This window comes from Equus przewalskii, chromosome 4 (genome assembly GCF_037783145.1).
Source record: "Equus przewalskii isolate Varuska chromosome 4, EquPr2, whole genome shotgun sequence".
In the NCBI taxonomy this organism is placed as follows: Eukaryota; Metazoa; Chordata; class Mammalia; order Perissodactyla; family Equidae; genus Equus; species Equus przewalskii.
The window spans coordinates 4,420,599-4,441,516 of record NC_091834.1 but is presented as its reverse complement, the minus strand read 5'-3'; the positions used below and the strand labels follow the sequence as shown (position 1 = coordinate 4,441,516).

Here is a 20,918-nt window from a genome sequence, read left to right as displayed (position 1 = left end):
CCAATTTAAAAAAATACTATGCTTTAAATGGGATAGAAATACCAGTGAAGTCCTAACTACAGATAAATGTAGAAATTTAACCAACAACTCTGCAAAGCCTTAAAGACGTGGCTTTTTTTCCCCTCCCTCCTTCTCTGGTAACTTGTTTTCCTGGAGTAGAACAACCAATTAGCATATTTTATTTCTGTCGTTAATGCAAAACCTGTTTGCCACGACTGGGTTTGCCTGATGGGTGGCGTTCAGCGCAGCACTCGGCGGTTCTCCGCGGAGCGCTTAGACGTCGGCTGTAAATCGTCTGCTCAGCCTCCCTCACTGTGAGCGCTGTACCTCCCACCTGGTGCGCTGGGCATAGGCGTCTGTGCACTCGCCATATGTGAGCAGAATCATGCTCAGCCTCTGGGGGCAACCCTGCAAATTAGAAGGTGAATTCGTAGCTCTCTGGGCAGGCCCTTATGCCTGCAAATCCTGTTGCTTGTAATTGGAATTGTGTTTGTAAATCCCTGTACACTTAGGTGAGACTTTATTACACCCTGTACATTGGATGGAAAGGGGAAGACAGTCTGCTTAAAAGAAGCCAAATTAGCTTCCTCTAGAAACTGGGCAGTATGGGTGGGGTGTTTGCAATCATGCTCTTTCATGAAATGCAATGACACCCTTTCATGGAGCACTCCTTATTTCTTAAACAAAAATTGTAAAAGCTACCTTCAATGATAGTTAGTTAGTGGTCTTTCCTAGCTATGCAGTCAGTCTTTAGAGATAGATTTTGATGTTACCTCTTGTGATGTCTTTATAAGGAACCATATTATTATAATGTAAGCCTGAACTCTGCCTGGCTTCTAGCGATAACATATGTTGAGTGGGGTGGGTGCGGCGGAGGTAGCGTAGTTAATTGAGTTGGCAAATAAACTAGGATATTTTTTACTAATAACTTTCGCTAGGTACAGTGGCTTCTTCCAATCTGAAGGTCTTTAATAACAAATTTAATGATCATTATACCGTAACTGTTTGTATGTTCTTTTAGAGTCTGTGTTAGCCAGTGATTTTCAATGTTAATAAAAAGCATGGAGGACAATGGGTTCTCCCTCTCTAAAGATACAGACTAATTTCAAAAGATCACGTGGGCTCCTGTGTGCAAATTTCCAATTACAAACCTAGATTTTTTCTAGAAGTTTTTCTCGACATATTTGGGGGTTTTTTTTAATGTAAATTACCTCTCTCTGTCCTGCTGCCCACGTTTCTAACTCCCTCCCTCCATTATTTTATGTGGCATTATATTCTATTATCCTTTGCAGTTTTAGGCAATTTGGAATTGTAAAATCAAACACTATTTAGAAAATGAATCATTCTTATTTGATAGCGTCTTAATAAAGCGTAGCCTTTCTAGCTAACACTGAGTCCCAGGACACCGTCCCTGCTTTCATAATCGCAAAGATGTTTGTCTGGGTGAGAACCTGCAGCTCCTCGTGTTCCTGTTCGTTCCTTTCAGGCACATTATGGGTTGAATTGTGTCCATCCAAAAAATATATGTTGAAGTCCTAACCTCCAGTATCTCAGAAGGTGACTTTATCTGGAAATAGGGTCACTGCACATATAATTAAGTGAAGATGAGGTCATATGGGAGTAGGGTGGGCTCCTAATCCAGTACAATTGCTCTTCTTATAAGAAGACAGCCTCACGAAGACACAGAGACACAGGGAGAACGCCATGTGAAGATGGGGGATTGGAATGATGTACTTTTAAGCCAAGGAATGCCTGGGGCCACCAGAAGCTAAGGGGACAGGCATGGAACAGATTCTCCCTCATGGCCCTCAGAAGGAAACAACCTGCTGACACCTTGATTTTGGACATCTAGCCTCCAGAACTGTGAGGCAATGAATTCCTGTTCTTTAAGCCACCCAGCTTCTGAGACTTTGTTACAGTAGCCCTAGCACACTAATACGAAGCATAAAGCAATGAATTCAAATCAAAAACCTTTCTCTTAACATTGGAGTTCTGACCCTGCTAATGCCTTGCTTGGTCTCTTGCAGTGATTTTACAGGCGTTGTCCTTGACCCTCTTTGGTTTGCACCCATCCATTTACACATCACCACCATTTTAGTATATCCTTCTATGCACAGACTTCCAGCGGTCACTCCACATTGTGTCTGCAGCAGTACAAATTCTTGAGTGAGGCATTCGAGGGCCTTCCGTTCTGGCCTCAGTTGCTTTTCCAGCCCTTTCCCTCCTGTGTCTTCTGTGCTCATCATTGTATTCTAGCCATATGCACTTCTTGTTAGTTCTCTCAGTGTGACCAGAACTTTTCCATTTCAAGCATGCCATTCATTTTGTACCAAACCCCCAAGAGAATTTTCCTCCCCTTTCAAAACCAGTCTCAAATGCTTCTGTAATTGTTTACTGATTCTCTGTCCCAAGTAGATGCATTTGCTATCTCTTTGGGCTCACAAAATAATGTATACATGTTTTATGATTCTTACAGTAATTTGCTTTGCATCATCAAGATCTGTGCATGAGTATTCTATTGTGTTAAGCCCTCGAGGCATCTCTAGCCCTTGTTGGGAGAAACCCGAATCCTCGGTCTAGATCATAATTCCATAGCAGACCAACCAGAAACACGCTCTGCTGATTTCAGGCTTCTGCTCTGCTCCTCCTGGCATCTTCCCCTTCATTCCCTTGAAGAATACAGCAATGGACTCAAATCAAAGCCTTTTCTGTTCTTATTCCCATCACTATTGGTATCTCCTTACTGACCACAGGTTAAGAATCTAATGGTTCCCTCATCTCAGAAAGTCGCAAGGGAGATGATTTTTCACACTAAATCTCTTAATCTCTTAATTCCCTCCCTGACCTGGTGAAGTCTCTAAACCAAGTGTAGCAAAACTTTTTTTAATAGATTCCACTATTAGTAAAATATTTGAACATGCATGATAATTATATATTTTTCTATTATTTAATTTATATTCTGTACATATATTCTTGTACTTATTATATACTTTGTACACTTATTATAAAACATATAAATTTGACATTAAAATATAAAAGTTCTGATATTTTTTTCCCGACAATAAATAGAGGTATATAAATGAATTCTTTTAAAAAATATTTGAGTGATTGCCTTTTCAGTTAGAAACTATTGGTAAAATAACTCCAAATCTAAAATTAAGTTTGTTTCTCACAAGAATACAAACTGGAAATGATGTAAACTTTATCAATAATATAAGAAGCAATATGTGATTATAAATTCACATTAAAAATAATATACATAAAGCCTAAAAGAAGCCATACAATAGGAATATAATCATTCAGATTGATGCTTGGAATGATAAAACTTGAGTGAAAAAAAAAAACTTTGAAGGGTTCAAATATCCATGATTTATTATAAATAAATGAAAACTACAGGGGAGAAACAAAATTAAATTTACCTTTAACAAATAACTTGCTTTATTAAGAAGCTTTTTTTGTGATTATTCAAGTGAGTGTATATTCAGATATTATGTTTTTTAGTCAAACCAATATGCTCTGCTTAAACTCGTTAATAGAGTATAATAATTTTTGAAATAGCTGTATTTTGTCTTTTTCTTTTCCTAATCTATTTTAAATATGAAGGGAATTTAAGAATTTCTAAGACTATTTTGTAATCATTTAGCCTCAAGGAGTGTGAAACACTCATTTTTCTGATCCAATATTCAAATTCTTGCCTCATTGGAGTGTGAATTTTAATAAAATTTAAATGAAAGTAGTATACATCATATTTGAAAACAATTTTTCCTGTGATTTGTTTCTGAAAATGTATTGGTATTTCTTTTATCTGACTTGGAATCAGATGAACTGAAAACAATGGAATAAACTTCATTATAAGAATTCATTGTGTCCATGCTTTCTTATGGTATATAAGCTGCTTCCAGGAGGTAAATAAAGTACTGATAATTATTGTTATATTATACATTTATGCATTATGTTTAAACAAATTTTTTCATGTTATGTGTGATTTAATATTTTTTATTAATTGTATAAGAAAACAAAGCCTGGAGTTATTGAATGAAGTACCTCTACCAGAAAAAATATCATTGATTTTGTAAGTCATTAGGGACGTGGATAGAACTATAGGGCTCCTAAAAAGAAGTTTTAGTGATATAGTAATAGCCAACATTTATATAGTATTTATTATGTGCTAGGCATCATTCTGAATACTTTACATACATTAGCTGTGTAACCCATTGAGGTGGGTTCTGTTGTTTTCCATATTTTACATATGAGGAAACTGAGGCCCAGAGAGTTTACATGTAATTTACCAAGGACATATCTAGTATATGGCAGAACCGGGATGTGAACCCAGGCACTTTGTCTCTAGAGTCTTTGCTCTTGACTACGCCCATACAGCTTAAATTCATCAGTTTTCTTTCCACTGTTATAAAATAAACAGAGTATTGTTCTTTTGGAGAGTAGGAAATATCATGGAGAAGAGGAAAGCAGACTTCAAAGTCTGTTCGTTAATTTAGCAAACAATTATTAGGTGATGCTGTGCAGAGTCAGTAAGACCAAATCACTTCTCTCAAGGAATTTATAATCTAGTAAAGGAAATAGAAGTAAATGAGTGTGACAAGAGTCATATTAAAATAATGTGTTAATTAGGGAAATTCAGTTTTCCTGTGGTAACAAGTTAACTCCCAAATCACAGCGTAACTTAACAGTATGATATGAGTCAGAGACTCTTCAGGGTGGTTGTCCTCCGTGCAGGGACTCAGCATTCTAAGATGTTTCCATATGGTGGCTGTGCTCTCTCAGTGCTTGGCTTCCATTGCCATCAAGGCAAGGGAATAAAGGAACCTAGAGGACTCACGTCCTCTATTCTGTGCTTCAACTAGGAAATCGCTTACTTAATTTCTGCTCATATCCCGTTAGTCAAAATTATTCACATGACCCCTTGAACTGCAAAGAGGCTTGAAAATGTTGGGGAGTATATGGCTATTTGGTGAGCAATAAATGCCTTGACCAAAAGGTATGAACAGTTAATTTGACCAGATGAGAATGGGACAAGAGTTAGTTAGGGTTCTGCAGAAAGTTTGCTGAAAAGTGGCAGAAAAAAAATCATGAAGTCATGATAGAGGCTGATGAAGTTAAGTGAGAAACACAAAATGTAAGGTCTCGGCATCCAATAGGGAGGAGCTGTAGGTGTAGTTCCTTCAGTACCACGGAGAGCTCCTGTCATTTAAATTACTTTGATAAACCATATGATGTCAATTATAATGCCTTTATTCAGCAACAGTTCATTCCATAAACATTTATTACGTGCCTATCATAGATTTTGTGGGAAAAAAATCATAACACATAACTAACAGTCCGATGGGGAAGACGGATAACTCTCTGTAATGCAATGAGTAGGTTCAACAACAAAACTATTCTCTGGGTTTTATGAGAGCATGGAGATGTTCCAACATTAACCTCAGATACAGGAAGGAGTTGTAGAGGAAAATTTCATGGAGGAGATGATTTCTGATCTCGTGTGTGTATTAAGTGATGAGTAAGAGTTTATTGAAGCCAGGGAAAGAAAGGGTACTTTAGGCCAAGGGTCAGCAAACTTTTTCTGTAAATGGCCAGATAGTAAATATTTTAGGCTTTTCAGATCAGAACAGTAGGTCTCTATGGAATATTCTTCTTTTTGTTTTACAACTTTTCAAAGTGTAAAACTATTCTTACCTCAATGGGTGTAAAAAAACAGGCCATCGTCCAGATTTGACCCATGAGCCATAGTTTGCTGACCCCTGGTCTAAGCAGAGACGACAAGAGCAAAACCAGAGATGTGTACATACAACTATATACAGTTTGGTCTTGATGGAGTACGAAGTTTGAATAGGGTCATGATAAATTAGCCTAAATAGGTAGATAGGGAGCAGAATGCTGTGTTGAGGAACTTAGGCCTACTTCTGTAAGTATGGACTGCCACCGAAGGATTTAAATCAGTGGAATGATAAAAACAGATTTGCATTTTAGAAAGATACCTGTATTAACAATTAATGTGAGGAGGAAAAACTAAACTCAAAGAGACCAATTAGGCAGCTGTTTACCATGGTCAAAAAAGAGATAATGAAAGCCTGAAATAAGGTCATAGTGGAAAGGGTAGGCAAGTGGGGGCACAATGGAAAAAATCTGAGATAACATCAGAAGGACTTGATGATTGATTGACTGAGGTGGGAGAGTGGTCAATAATGACTCCAAGACTAGATAGATAGTGTTCTTTAATTGAGATAATAAATATTATGCCAACTCATTGAAGTTCCTCCTTTAGCAGGAGCTCAGATTGTTAAAAGGATCTCTGCCATTTATTCCAGATTTATACCATCTTGAGTCAGAAATTAGAGGCACATCTTCTGTCCTGATGTGACTCCTTGGGAAATCTGTTAGGCTGTCCAGGAAAGGTATGGGAGCTTTTGTTCTTGTCCATCAAGTAGATTGACTGCCATAAGCAATGCCATTCCTGTGGCAGAATGCCCATTCAAGGTAAGAGATAAGGAATTCAATGTATAGGTTCATGGAAATAGTCCCAAAAGCCAATCTTTTAAGATTATCAGTTATTGTAGCTATTTTTGGATCAAAGAAATCCAGAACTTTATAGACTTTGAAGTTGCCCTCTGGAGGAAACGTATACCATCTATGATTGCCCAACATTTTTATATAGTTTCCCACATTATGAGTACCACCATCCCCAAATAGAATTCCCATACTTCCTTTCTAGGGTGAAAGCATGTAACTTAGTTTCCACCCCCTAGACCCACTCTCATGAGACTTGGATATAAAAGAGTATAATTTGAGGTAGGGACCAAGCATGGGGAAATCCATATTCAATCAGGTGCAGTAGTGGAAAGTTCTTATATTTGGGGGGAATGCCTGAGGTGGAGATTCTGTTATGTTGGTCCAAATGTGGTTGATGTCAAAGAGTGGGCAGTAGCAAGTTCTTGTATTTATGTTGGACCAGTCTCATGGTGTGGTAGACATCACTCCTTGCGATGCAACATCCAAGTTTATTTCTCTATTTCTCTGCAGAGGAGCTGCCTAATATCTCTAAAAATTCCTTTAATTAGCTGGATTGTATTCTGTGGTTTGCAACTGAGAATATCAATAGATACACCTAGGGCTTCAATTATATTATATTTTATATAAAATTTCATGGGATCGGGACATTTAGGGGCAAATGTCTAAAAATGATAATGAAATGGTAAAAAAAAATTGAGGAATCTTAATGATAAAAGAAAAAGATTGAGAAACACTGTCAAAGACTATGGGCAACAGGGTCTCTTCACGTATATCACAGTGATGGTGTGGGCTATGATGGTCAAGACAAGGAGGAAGGCGGGAGAATTCACTGTTCCTTTAAGATATTGGGCATTTGCAACTTGAAGACTATAGGATTTAAACACTGATAAAATATTTGATGAGGCAGTTTGACCTGGAGCTATATCTACATGACAGCAGACTCTGGTTAGACACAGCCCTAGAGACAATTCTTTTAGGTCAGCCAATCTGGAGGTACGATTAAGATAATCAGATCCTGTTTTTATATGCAGAGGCTTTGTGGGGTTAGCCAAGGGTTACTGTGCCCCTTGTTTGTAGCTTTGACCTGGGCTGTATGCTCAGCCTGGGTGATCTGCAGCTCACTTACTTATTTAAAGAGGAGTTTTGTGTGAGTATAGTAGAATCAGAAAAGGACTGAGATATATTCTGAAATCTTAAAAAAAATTTCAACATTTAACAAACACTCTCATAGTTTACATGCAATTTAGCATTTAATTCTCACAAAATGAATTATTACTTAATCATTTCCACAGTCTATTAAGTAGGTCTTATTATTATCCACATGTTAAGTAATATTAATCATAAGACCTAGAGAGTTCTTGCTCAGGATGGCACCATGAAAAGTGATAGTGCCAGATCGCAAGTGATTAGTGGTCCTTCTAGGGTCTAGTGACTTGGACGACTTATTTAACCTCTTTAACCTTCAGTTTTCCCATCCATAAAATGGGAATGATAATAATACTTCTTAGGGTTTTTAATGAGTAAATGAGTTAATCTTTGTAAAACACTCAGAACTTTGCCTGCATCATTAAATACCCAGAAAATTTAGCTGTTATCGTTCTGTCTAGGGTCTTCTCTTTTTCTTCTTCTTTCTTTTTTTTTTTTTTTAAACTAGGATTGGCAAGGGTCTGAACCAGGATGCTGTATAGTAATTCTGGTATTGCATTAAACTTCCTACGTAGGTCAACTGAGCATTTTTTTGGCAGTGAGAAAAGAAGAGGAGAGATAGACTTGAGAATATTGGAGGTGACTTTTAGGGGCTGGAGTTATTCCAACAAGGCAACAGTTTGTAGTTTTGTTTTTTCTTATTTATTCATTCATTCCTTTATTGTGGTAAGAACACTTAACATAAGACCTACTCTCAACAAATTTTTAAGTGCACAATACAGCGTTGTTAACTATAGCACAATGTTGGGTGGCAGAACTCTAGAACTTATCTATCCTGCGTAACTGAAACTTCATATCTGTTGAACAGCAGCTCCTGCAGCTCAATAGCATGAAAACAAATAAACTGATTTAAAAAGGGATGAAGAACTTGCATAGACATTTCTCCAAAGAAGAAGTCCAAATGGCCAATAGGTGTATTGAAAGATGCTCGACATCACTAATCATCAGGGAAGTGCAAATAAAAACCACAGTAGACATCATCTCACACCTGTTAGAATGGCTATTATCAAAAAAACCACAAAGAATAACAAGTGTTGGCAGGGATGTAGAGAAATTGGACCTCTTACGCACTGTTGGTGGGAAGGTAAAAAACTGCAGCTGCTATGGGAAACAATATGGAGGTTCCTCAAAAAATTAAAAATAGAACTAACATATGCTCCAGCAATCCTGTGTATGGGTATCCATCCAAAAGAACTGAAATCAGGATTTCAGAGAGATATCTGCCCTCCGATGTTTATTGCAGCATTATTCACAATAGCCAAGATATAGAAACAACCTAAATGTCCATCAGTGGACAAATGGATAAAATGTAGTGTATACATTGCAACAGAATATTGTTCAGCCTTAAAATAGAAGGAAGTACTGCTATATGTGACAACATGGATGAACCTGGAGGGCATTATGTCAAGTGAAATAAACCAGTTACAGAGGACAGCGACTGTGTGATTCTATTTATATGAAGTATCTAAAATAGACAAGCTCATGGAAGTAGAGAATAGAGTGGTGGTTGCCAGGGGCTGTGGGGGAGAGGGGTCTGGAGAGTTGCAATTCAATAGGCATAAAGTTTCAATCGTGCAAGATTTTTTTTGAGAGAAAGCCTTGCTGAGGCTCTTTTCAGCCTCCTACGTTGGCTTGGGTTTCTATCTCTGAAGCCGCCTCCATTTTGGATTTCTCTGGCCTGCATGTGTGTAGCATCCTACTTCTGGACTGGAAGTTGTGCTGTGAATCCAGCACACACTAGGACAAGTCAGAGGAGTAGGCACCAGTGTATCAGAGATTCAGTTAAAGACAGTGCAGACTTTTCATAGCTCTTTGGAAAAGATGCTGTGCTGTCAAACTCAGTGGCCACACACTGGCTGGCTTGGCCCCGTAGGGGAGCACTTTTGAGATATGTCTATTAAGAGGGCAAAGGGTATCCGATAACTGTCTGATAAGAAATTAAGGTGTTGGAGAGAAAGGGAGAGAGAAAGAAAGAGAGAGGGCGGAGAGCGTCTGAGCTTGTACGTAGAGGAGGGGCCCTCTTCCTGCTCGCTCTCAGATGGTTTGCACTCCACTACTGGATTTGGACAGGATTTCTACTGATCAGGACAGGGGTCTGTCCCAGAATTGAAGTACTTCTGTTGAAAGACACAAAGAGGGAGGAAGCCAGTGGGCAGTGTGAGATAGAGGAGGGACCTGCGTTCAGGTGCCATTCACTACCTCTGTTGTCCTTGGCAAGTCACTTAAATTCACTGGCTCCTGATAATTCTCCTTAATCTCTCAAATGGGAATGATAGTAATAACTAACACATATAGTACTAACTATGTGCCATATCCTAATTTCATCTTCACGGCCACCCTCTTATTATCATCTCCATTTTCCTGGAGAGGAAACTGAGGAGCAGTGTTTGACATTCCACAACTCTCTGGTGGTGGAGCAAGGGTCTGAACCCAGGCAGACTGCCTCCACCGTCCAGGCTCTCATCCTCTAGTAGTAAGGGATAATATGGGTAAAACACCCAGCACAGAGAAGGCATTTGGTAAATGGTGGATCTGGGAGAGGAAAGGAGAAGGAGGGCAATGAATTCTCATCTTTGTAATTGCATTGAGTGAGGAAGGAATCAGGTTGACTTAGAATAAGCTCTTATATAACTGACAAGAGATGTGGAAATAGCGTGGATTCTCATACATTTTATAACTCGTGCCTGTAGACATACAATTCCAGAATGATTTTAAAAAGGTTTTAGTACTTTTTTGCCTCTAGAATTAAATATGAAACCAAATGCCTTCAAATCAATACTTTTAAAAATTAAATATACCCCGTGTGTCTGTGTGAGTGTGTGTGCACGTACTGTTTCTCGTCTTATAGCACTACTTGAGAGCTATTCTTTTCATATCCATTTTCATCAGTCTGGTACTCCACAGATAAGCTGCCATAAGGATGTTTTCAGGAAGTTCTATGATTACTTTTAAGCATAGAAAGTCGTGTTTAGCATTGTTGAAATGTTTGAGTATGTTGACCTAGCAAAGAAGGCAAATAATAGACAAGTCGAATTCTGTAAGTAAACAATTATTCTATTTGAATCAAATGAAAAGATTAAAGAATGACAAAAAAGAACTCCATAATTCATTTTGTATCTTCGCTTACAATATAACACTAACTTTCCAAATTAAATTTTCAGAATAGTCTTTTTTTTATTAACTGATTGAAGCCTTTAGAGATCCCTTTTAAAGAAAGAGCAAATGATGAAAATAAAAAGAGATAGAAGTCATCTTAAATATTTGTCTTATCTTACACTTCTTATGTAGGCATAAGTTAATAAATTTACTAAATTTCCTGAAAACATTCTACCAAACTTTGTTAAAGTGTTTGAAATAATAAAATACTTCTTTTTAAGATTTCATCATTTTTATATATGAAGATTACATTTTTCACAAACAAAAATCTATAATCTTAATGTACTTGCTCTTCGTTTGGTGGTATCCCATCCACAGATGTCGTAGCTCTTGAAACCCATAAAAAATAAACCAGGACATATTTCCACCCACTTTCACACTCACTATGGCAAATTACAAACTAAACAAATTTGAATAACCCGTGTCTTTAATCTACAGAATATAGAATAAAACCAACATGAATGTGCAATTTTCCCACTACCTTGGTTATTTTTGGTAATAAAATCTTCACTGTGTTTCTTGGAAGTGAATAGCCTGCATTTTTATGAGGATATGTACATTTTATTTTAGAGATGGAGGATCACAGAAATTCTAGTTACCGTTCTGAAGACCCAAGGTATGCACATTAAAGGCAGAAAAAAGTATTCCTGAGGGAAAGTGGAGTTCATACAAGGTTTAGTCACAAACTTAAAATAACTGAAGACTTGTCAAGGAAAATGACATCCCGGAAGGCACAGAAATGTGTCCCACTGTCTTAAAAGGAATCCTGAAGGCAACATTAGAACAATTAAACACATCGTGAGCCTAATCTTGCAGAAGTGTACTGTGGATAAAGGGAACTCTGGAATAGATTCCTGTCCTTTAACCATAACTTTGATTAAGAAGACATATTAGAGATTATCAAACTAGATCTCCAGTGGTTTGAATGACTTAATGAATTTAAGACACCCATACTTTGTCAAAGGAGTGGTTGTTTTAAAGAGTTATATTGATTGTTTGCTGATATAGAAATTACAACTAGGATGTGAATATTCTGTTTTTCAATGGTATATACACAATATTCAAAAGGAAAATGTATTTATAACATGAATGCTTTAAAATCTTGCTAAAGTCAAGGCAGTTGTCAATATTGTAGATCTTCAGCGTTTGAAGGATATACTCTACTTTCTTTGCCCAAAGTTAGATTGGCAGAGCCATGCTTCTTGAAGTGCTTACTTTCTCTCATAGTCCAATTCTCTTGGAAAAGTATAGTTTCTTTCTCTGGGGAGGAAATTCCACATAAAAATTTTTTGTATGACAATTTACACGTAACCACAACAATGGAAATACAATCTTTATTATAGCTGCACTACACATATATTTTATATGTATATATCTCCCAGAGATTTGCAGCATAATTATGTTCTTTTATTATAGATCCTATTTCCCCCTTTCCAAATAATATTAAAAACTCTCTATGTATCCTGTTATCCAGCATACAGCAGGGAAAGCAACGTCGTAAATTTAAGTTCATTATCAAATTCAAATTTCAATTATCCCAAGAATAGGTTTCCGAGTCACATATATTAATTAGATGGTATGTGTCTTTCGTGACACAAAAGCCATTAAGAAGATCGCTGTGGCGGATGCAGTCAGTTGTGTTTCACAGAACCCTGGAAGCTGATCGTGACGGCTCTCCTCCTCCTAGTTCTCATTTTATACGCACACCTCTGCTCATTCTGTCTGCCTTCGTGAGACATCCTCCCATCTTTCTTCTGTTCATTTAATTGTACTCAGAGAGCTATGGAACTGAAAGGGGTCTTAGTGGTCCTGGACCAGCAGTTTACAGATGTAGAGACTGAAGCTTGAGAGGGGGCCCCCTGACTAAGGTCGTACAGCAGTGTGTGGCAGAGCTGAGGGGACGGTACCTCGATTATATCCTGCTGTCTCATGTAAATAAAAGGAAATATGGGAAATCTGAGCTTTTCCCTCAAGACTCGGTTCCAGTCTTCCTCTTCAAGAGCCTTTTCTGACTGTGTAGCAAGGGCACTGGTTTGAATTCAGGCTCAACTGCCCACGTGCTCCATGACCATAAGCAAGTTCTTTTATCTCCATTGTCTCAGTACAGTTGGTAAAGTGGAGAAAATAACAGCTCCTACCTTGTAGGGTTGTTAAGAGCCTAAAATGAGTTACCTTTCACGAAGCACTTAGAATAGTGCCAGGCCATGATAAGTGCTCGGTATGCGTTGGCTGTCTTTATTATCGTTGTCCGTATTAATCGCTCTTTCTCTCCTATCTTGTATTTTTCATGCATACCATCCAGTTAGCACTTACTTATTTTCTAGATGTTTTATTTAGAATGTTAGTTTATTCCAGTTCTCCGTTCCCAGCTCAAGTCTTTTCAGGGTAGGAATAACGTCTTTATTTCTTCTATGTAACTCCGCAGGGCCTGACACAAATGTTTGATGCAAAGAAGTGTTTCTGTAAATACTGGTTTTTTTCTTCTGGTTGATAGTAAGATAAATAGATTTTTAATAGTTGCAACTCTGGCCAACTTTTCAGTCTTCTGAAAGAAGATGCCAATTAACATCTGGTTGCACTATAGTATGCCAGTGTTCTGTCTTAAAAAAGCAAAGGCCACTGTACACTCACAGTGTTTAAAGGTACACAAAAAGGTCCTCAGACTCCACGTTTGGGATGGTTTGAGGAGTAGTGGGTAAAAGGATACAGTGTTTTGCATTTCTACCAGGGCCATTGCGTGAGACACGGCTGGATACTTTCAAACTGTATATTATTGGTACTGTAGTGATGTGAATCATGTTACGCCCTGAATTCTGGACAACATTTTACTGAGACACTTTCTTAATGCGTGTTCTTGGCTATACCTTAGAATTCCTTCTTGATGAGCTTTTAAAACTACCAATACCCTGGGTATACCCCAAACCAGTTAACTCAGAATCTCTGGGAGCCACTGTTTATTCAGTCTCTTTAGGTGACAGTGCTGTGCAGCCAAGCTGGAGAACTACTGTGCCAGACTGTTGGCTTGCAGGAGTGTTGCTCTGTGGCATATATTTGCCACATTTAGGGTAGGGCATGAGGCAATTATGACAATACAGCTACCTTATAAAATTCTGTCAAGTAGTATGCAGCCTAAACATTGACTCACATTCTAAGAGGGGTTTTGGGGAATGAGGAGGTATTTGAACTTGAATCCTGTTACCAAGACTCTGAAACCCTGAAACCTTATTTCGTTTGCTTCATTTCCCTTCCCACGCGATTGTGGCTGGAACTTCTGTTTTCCTTTCTGAGCAGGCTGACTCCTGCAGATGTGTCATTTTCCGCACACTGGATCCCTGCTTTGTGCCCGACCAGAGGGGACTGGCAATTCCTGATTCACGACTGTTGAGTCTCCTGCAGCACTCTGATTTCCCTGGGAGTCTCTTTTCCTCCCTAACCTTGTGGTTTCTCTGGCTTGATGAATTTTGTCTCAGAATGCAGCTTAAAAAAATAAAAACTTGAATGAGAAATGGAGCATTGTTAGTATACGTCAAAATATAGATTTATTTTTCTATTTCCTTGGCTAGGATGACCTATTCTGAACAATTTTCTATTCCAGAAGATCCTATTTCACTAGTTAATGTAAGGTATGTGTTATAACTTCTATTGTCTTTTATTTTTATTGTTAAATTATTCTTGAATTTATTCAGGAAGCATTCCTTGAGTATCTGTACTGTGTCAGGCATTGTGATAGTTGCTGGGAATATAAAGATGAAAGACCTGGTCCTTCATAGACTCCTTAGGAAGATGGTCAAGTGTATGATGGAGGAATGTGTGAACTGCTCTGATGACACGTAGGAAGGGCACCTGTCCAAACGTGGGGGTACTCTCCTAGATGCTGTCATATGTCTTGGCTCATTTAATTCTTACAATAACTTTAACTTGGAGGGAATGTGGTATTTTCATTTTGCAGAGAAGAAAACTGGATCTCAGAGAGAGTAAGTTATTTGCCCAAGTTCACAAAGCCAGTAAATGAATTTTTTATTTAACTGCCCACTTCTGTCATGGCTTGATCGCTCATTTCCTTTTAGCTCTGAATAATATTCTGTTGTCTGGATGTGCCGTAGTTTATCCATGCGTTTCCTGAAGGACTTCTTAGTTGCTTCCAAGTTTTGACAATTATGAATAAAACTTCTATATGCATCCATGTGCGGGTTTTTGTGTGGACATAAATTTTAAATTTATTTGGGTAAATACCAAGGTGTGTGATTGCTGGATCAAATGGTAAGAGTGTTTATTTTTGTAAGAAACTTCCAAAATGTCTTTGAAGGTGGCTGCACCATCTTGCACTCCCACCAGCAACACTTGAGACAGGCTCTTGCTCCACATCATCGCCAGCATTTGGTCTTGTCAGTGTTTTGGATTTTGGCCATAATAGGCGTGTCCTGGTATCTCATTGTTTTAATTTTCAGTTCTCTAGTGACGTATGGTTTTGAATATCTTTTCGTATGCCTATTTTCCAACCATGTATCTTTTTGATGGGGTGTCTGTTCAGGTCTTTTGCTGATTTTCAAAAATTGGTTGTTCATTTTCTTTGCGTTGAGTTATTTATTAATATTTTATATCTGAGGTAGACCTAAGAGAATCACCTTATTAAAAAAGAAAAGAATCATCTCCTCATAGCTCAGCTGGGAGCTGACCTGGCACTCACAGCTGGGTCATGGTGTTCTCATGTTCAACATAAGCGGTTTCACAGAACATCAACATGAGACAAGACCACACTGAGATTGTGATGGTTTGAGACAAAAACAAGACCACTTTCTTTCTTGTTTTTGAGGAAGCTTAGCCCTAAGCTAACATCTGCTGCCAATCCTCCTCTTTTTGCTGAGGAAGATTGGCCCTGAGCTAACATCTGTGCCCATCTTCCTCTATTTTATATGTGGGACGCCTGCCACAGTAAGGCTTGATAAGTGGTGCGTAGGTCCACACCCAGGATCCGAACCAGGTCACCGAAGCAGAACGTGTAAACCCAACTGCTGTGCCACCAGGCTGGCTCCCAAGACCACTTTCTAATCATGCCTGAACACAGACAAAAGCAAGAACATGGTACAAACCACAAAAATGACCAACTTCCCCCTTTTCGTGTTAACATGACTACTGCTGCTTTTTTTATCAATCACAGCTTTAGCCTCACTCCATTCTTCATGCCTCCTAGATAAAAACTAAGACACTCAGTGATAAAATTGCCCCCACTTTCTGGTAGCACCAAATCCCTTAGCCTCGCCAACAGGACTGGGGGATTTCCCGGGATGCTGGACGTGCAGACCCAAATCAGGAAATTCCCCGGCCAGCCTGATCACTCTACTCTCTAACCTAACACAAGCCCAAATACATTAGCAAGCACCTTTGACCATCCTCTTACTGAGATACCTCCCAGTTCCCGGTGGTTATTTGGTCTGCCCTGTTGCAAACACTTCCAGTAAACTCAATCTGGTTCAACTGCAGCTGTGGTCCTGGCGGTCTTTGGTGATGGGGGAAAGACCAGTCAACAAAATCAAAGTAAATACTATAGCAATGAATTGAGTGGATCGCTCCTTCCCAGTAATGTTTTAAATGATTAATTCCTTCTGGCAATAGGAAGTGGAAAATTACATAACTTAAAGGGATGCCCAATAGCTTGATGAATCTTGATATGAAAGAAAAATGTCCAGAAAATATTGGTATGCCATGATAAGAAAGACTTTGTTTTATTGTCCTTATAACTTCTGTTCCTTTCTGTCTCTCAGGGATCATGTCAGACCACCAGTTTGGGAACCAGTTTATGTGCAGCGTGGTGGCCTCTCACGTGAGTCACCTGCCCACAACCAACCTCAGCTTCGTCTGGATCGCGCCACCCGCTGGCACCGGCTGCGTGAATTTCATGTGAGTACCCAGCGTGTCTGTTACTGGTCCAGAAGGCAAATACTTACACCTCTCGTGAGGTGACATATAGGGTAACTATTTAAATGTATTATTTTAACAGGTTTGATCTTAATTAAAGCCACTAGTTTTGGTGTCAAAAACAGGTCAAAACTGTAAAAAAAAAAAAAAAAAAGAAGAAAACTTTAGCAGTTTATTTTTACATCTTTATTTATATCTCAAGAGTTCTAAATTGGATGTTAGCTGACAACAATACATAATAAAATAAAAGTGTGTGAAGAAAGCAAGGCGATAGGAAAATGTATGTTCAGAAAATAAGATGTAAACGGGTACAAAAAATTCCATCCACTTTTTGGAAGAAGACCACAAATTTAGCTTTGAGCTCTCTGGCCATCAGTGTCGAGGGGGAAATGTGATCAGTTAGATGATTTGTGACGGGCAGAAGTCAGGGACTCTATAGAAACTTAACAACTCTCTCTCATGTGCTTTCAATAAGAGGAAGCTGGGGAATGTAGTGAGCAATTGTTCCGGCAGCATCCTTAGGTAAACGCTGCACGGTGGTTCAAAGGCTGTGACTTGTGACATCTCTCAATACAGACTGTACTCCTACCCCTGTCCCAGAGTCATCACTCCTCATGCTTCTTAGTCATCTCTCTTTATCCCCCATAGTATTTTTTTGAATCTGACACATGATATACTTCATTTATTTGTGTATATTGTTTATTGTCTGTCTCTTCCTGTTGAAATGCAGGTTCCTTGAAGGCGAGAATATTTTTCTGTTTTGTTCACTGGCTTGCCCCAACTATCTAGAACAGGCCCTGGCACACAGTAAGCGCTCACTAAATGTTTGTTGAATGGATAAGTAGGCCAATGGAATAAGGTCAAAGGCAGTTTAGAAACAGCTTTACTGTGGGCAGTCAAGCAAAATAGAGCTGGAAGGCATCTAGAATGGTTTTCTACTCCAACCTTCTGCTCAGACAACAAAATCCCGTGAAACCTCTGAATCCTCCAAAATTTACCACTACCTTTCCTTCCCCCTTGATAACATACAGTTGTGTGTTAAGGGTTCCTCTGGCACCCACATCACTGACTGTATACTCTTCATGCCTGTCCTCTGGGTTACCCAGGCTGTGAACATCGGATGCATGCCACTCAGCTGGTTGACATCTAATCCTGTCATTTTCTCCCTCAGACAGTTTTTCATACAGAACTTTTCCCATCCAGTAACTTAGGGAAGACAATTGCAGTAACTTCCTAACTGGACTGTTAACTCCCAGACATTTTTCTCCTCCAGTCCATCCCGTGCATTGTTGTCAGGTTAATCTTCCTAAGGCACAACCTTGATCACTCAGAACCTGGATAGCCTAAAACTCCTTTCCGAAGACCAGCCCTTTGGCGTGGGTTGGCAGCCTCTTCCCAGTCTTGCTGTTTATCGTCTTCTCTCTTGTCTCCCACAGTGTGCACCTCCTTATAGAGCATTCCTATCAGGAATTCCCTAAACATTCCATGACTTTCTCTCCTTCTCCGTGCTTTTCCCTTGGACCAGAATGCTTTATCCCCTTCAACTCCAATTGTTGAAATCCTACCCATTCTTCAAGGCCTTTTTAAAATGCCAACTTTGTTACAAAACTTTTCAAGACCTCAACAAAAAAAGTGATGTGTGTTGTCACATTTTGCTTGTAACTCTAGTGCAGATTATCTTTTGCTATTTGATTATATTTTACTACGGAGTCAAATTGTTTGACTTAATTTCTTGCCTTTTCTATTATGTTATATTGGACAGGAACAAATTCTGATTTCTTTTTGACCCCCCTACAGTTCATATGATGTCTCATACGTAGAAACCATGAAAAATACCCCTTAAATTATATGATGTTCAAATGTTGTCGTTTCCTTAAGTTTAACAGTGATCTCTGACTCTCCCTTTGGGTGTTCTTTCTCTTACTCATGTTGGCACTTGGAAGGATAATTTAGATTCTTGCTATGCATAACTTCTTAATTTAAAACAGGAATTACTTTTTTGAAAGATAGAACACAAAGTAAATCTATGTCAGCAATATAGAACTGCCTAATTCCAAATAGAGATCGTTTTAAATTGAGTCTATTTAAAAAGAATATTTGATGGCTTATAGCCTGACCGTTCCTGGGATATCAAACTCTATTTTCTTCTGAGAAATAACTTACGTATTTTAAGTTTTAACCTCAAACGACGTTTTCTTAGCAATTGGTGATAAAAATCCAGTTTGGTCAGAAGTGATTTTTACTGACTACAAAGAAGTTTAGACACCCTCACCCGTATTCCCCAATAACATTTTGATGCTGCTGTTTGCACTTTTTAGCATTCTTAATAAATGGTTAAGTCTGTTTATTGTAAGCCATGACAGTGTTGAATGTTACAGAGAGTAGCTGCTTCCTATGTGGGCAAGATGGTTTTTGTTGACGTCTTTTCCTAACTAGTTTATGAGAGAGCACAGGAAAACTGAACACTCAATGTGGACCCACTGAAGGAACTCATTTGAAATTTTCTGAACTAAAGTCTTGCAATTTCTTACTTCTTTTCCTCACTATAGTGTTTATTATGTGTTGAGTAGAGCTACATGTAAGAGTTAGTATCTGTAATTAGTGTGGGCCCAGCAATAGTCAACATTAATTTTAAATATGAAACAAAAATAAAATAGCACAAAGCCTATAGTATCTGAACATTAATATACTATGAGTGTCTTTTTTCTGACTAACCTCAACAATTAAAGCTTTTGCTTTTTAAAGTAGGAAGAATCACTTTTTAGAAATTAAAATTCAGCCATGCTTATATACTTTTGTAATATATTTGGTGTAACTTTTTCATATTGTTAGTTAATTCATATCATTATTTGATTTCTCACATCTATGTTTTCTTTTTTAACTAGATTTTAAATCCCTCCCAGGTCAGAGACTGTGTATAGTATTTTTACACATTTAATAGTTCCTAAACTGAACTGTAGACAATAGAAAGTCCTCAATAAATATTTCTTAATAGCTAATAATGATATCATATTTCATTGGTTCTGAGATACAGATTTCTTTACATTTTGGTATCCCTGGAGTAGAGTTCCATCTTACATTTGATGGCACCTTACAATTATAATTGGCAGCATTAATTTTATTTATGTCTATTATTGATGATGTCTTGGATTTGAAGAAACCCAGCAACTAATATTTATCATTTACCATCTACATGGTCTCTCGAAAGCTGGCAATTGAATTGCCACTCCCCCCCAATTGTGTAATCTAATATGTCATCTGATAACAGCAAATGTGTGGTGCACGCTCTGTGGTTTTAAAATCCAGTTACCTATTAAAATAATCCCATAGTAAGAATTACAGAACATTTTAATTAAAATCAAAGTCAATTTGATAATGTGCTATGTGTGCCTTTCCCAGAGAAGACTCAGTGGCACACTGTCTGAATAAACTAGGTTTTATTGGTAAACCACTTGGCCACATAATCGTCTGTGCTGTCTGTTTACTGCCTTTCTCGTTAAAAATAATCAAGTGAGAGACATGGAGGAGAGGAAGGCCTGAGGGTAAAATTGCTGGCTGTACTGGTACAGATGCATGAAATGGATCAGCAACTAACATTATTCTATCATTATGTTATGACATCTGTTGATAACATTTATATTTTGAGTGATAATTTCACTCAGAGATCTGCTTAGTAGCCAGATCTTACGACAGGATAGTTTGTCTTTACTTTTATATTTGATTAGTCTTTAGTGACTAGTAAGCCTCAAGTTAAAAGAAGCACTTAATTACCCAAACTTCTTGGATGGTAAATCCAAAAATAAATCCCGAGGGTGATGGGGAGGGTGCAGAGAGAAGAGAGGAAGGAGGGGGACAAGGAGGGGGAGAGAGAGAAAAAGGAGAAGGGAAAGGAGGGGGAGCAGGAGGAGGAGGAGGAGGAAGAGGAGGAGGAGGAGAGGAGCACAGGTAGGGACAGGATGAGGAAAGGAGAGAAGAAAGGAAGAGGAAGGAAATCCCCAAGCCATCCAACCCTAAAAGTTAGTGAGAAACCGCCGGGGAGAGAGGGTTATAAAATAACAACTTCAACGTAAATTAGTAATATTTTTGAAAATTTACAGCCACTGTTCTGAATA

The 20,918-nt window shown here is 38.3% G+C and overlaps 1 protein-coding gene across 2 annotated transcripts in view; it reads left to right on the top strand.

Annotated features, from left to right (window-relative positions):
- The window catches only part of RELN (reelin), a 459,315-nt gene that overhangs the window by 120,639 nt on the left and 317,758 nt on the right, over positions 1-20,918 (top strand). For both annotated transcript variants that reach the window (XM_070617061.1, XM_070617060.1), the window contains exon 3: positions 16,653-16,788. In XM_070617061.1, coding sequence (XP_070473162.1) covers positions 16,653-16,788 — 136 coding nt within the window. The remainder of the gene's footprint in view (positions 1-16,652; positions 16,789-20,918) is intronic.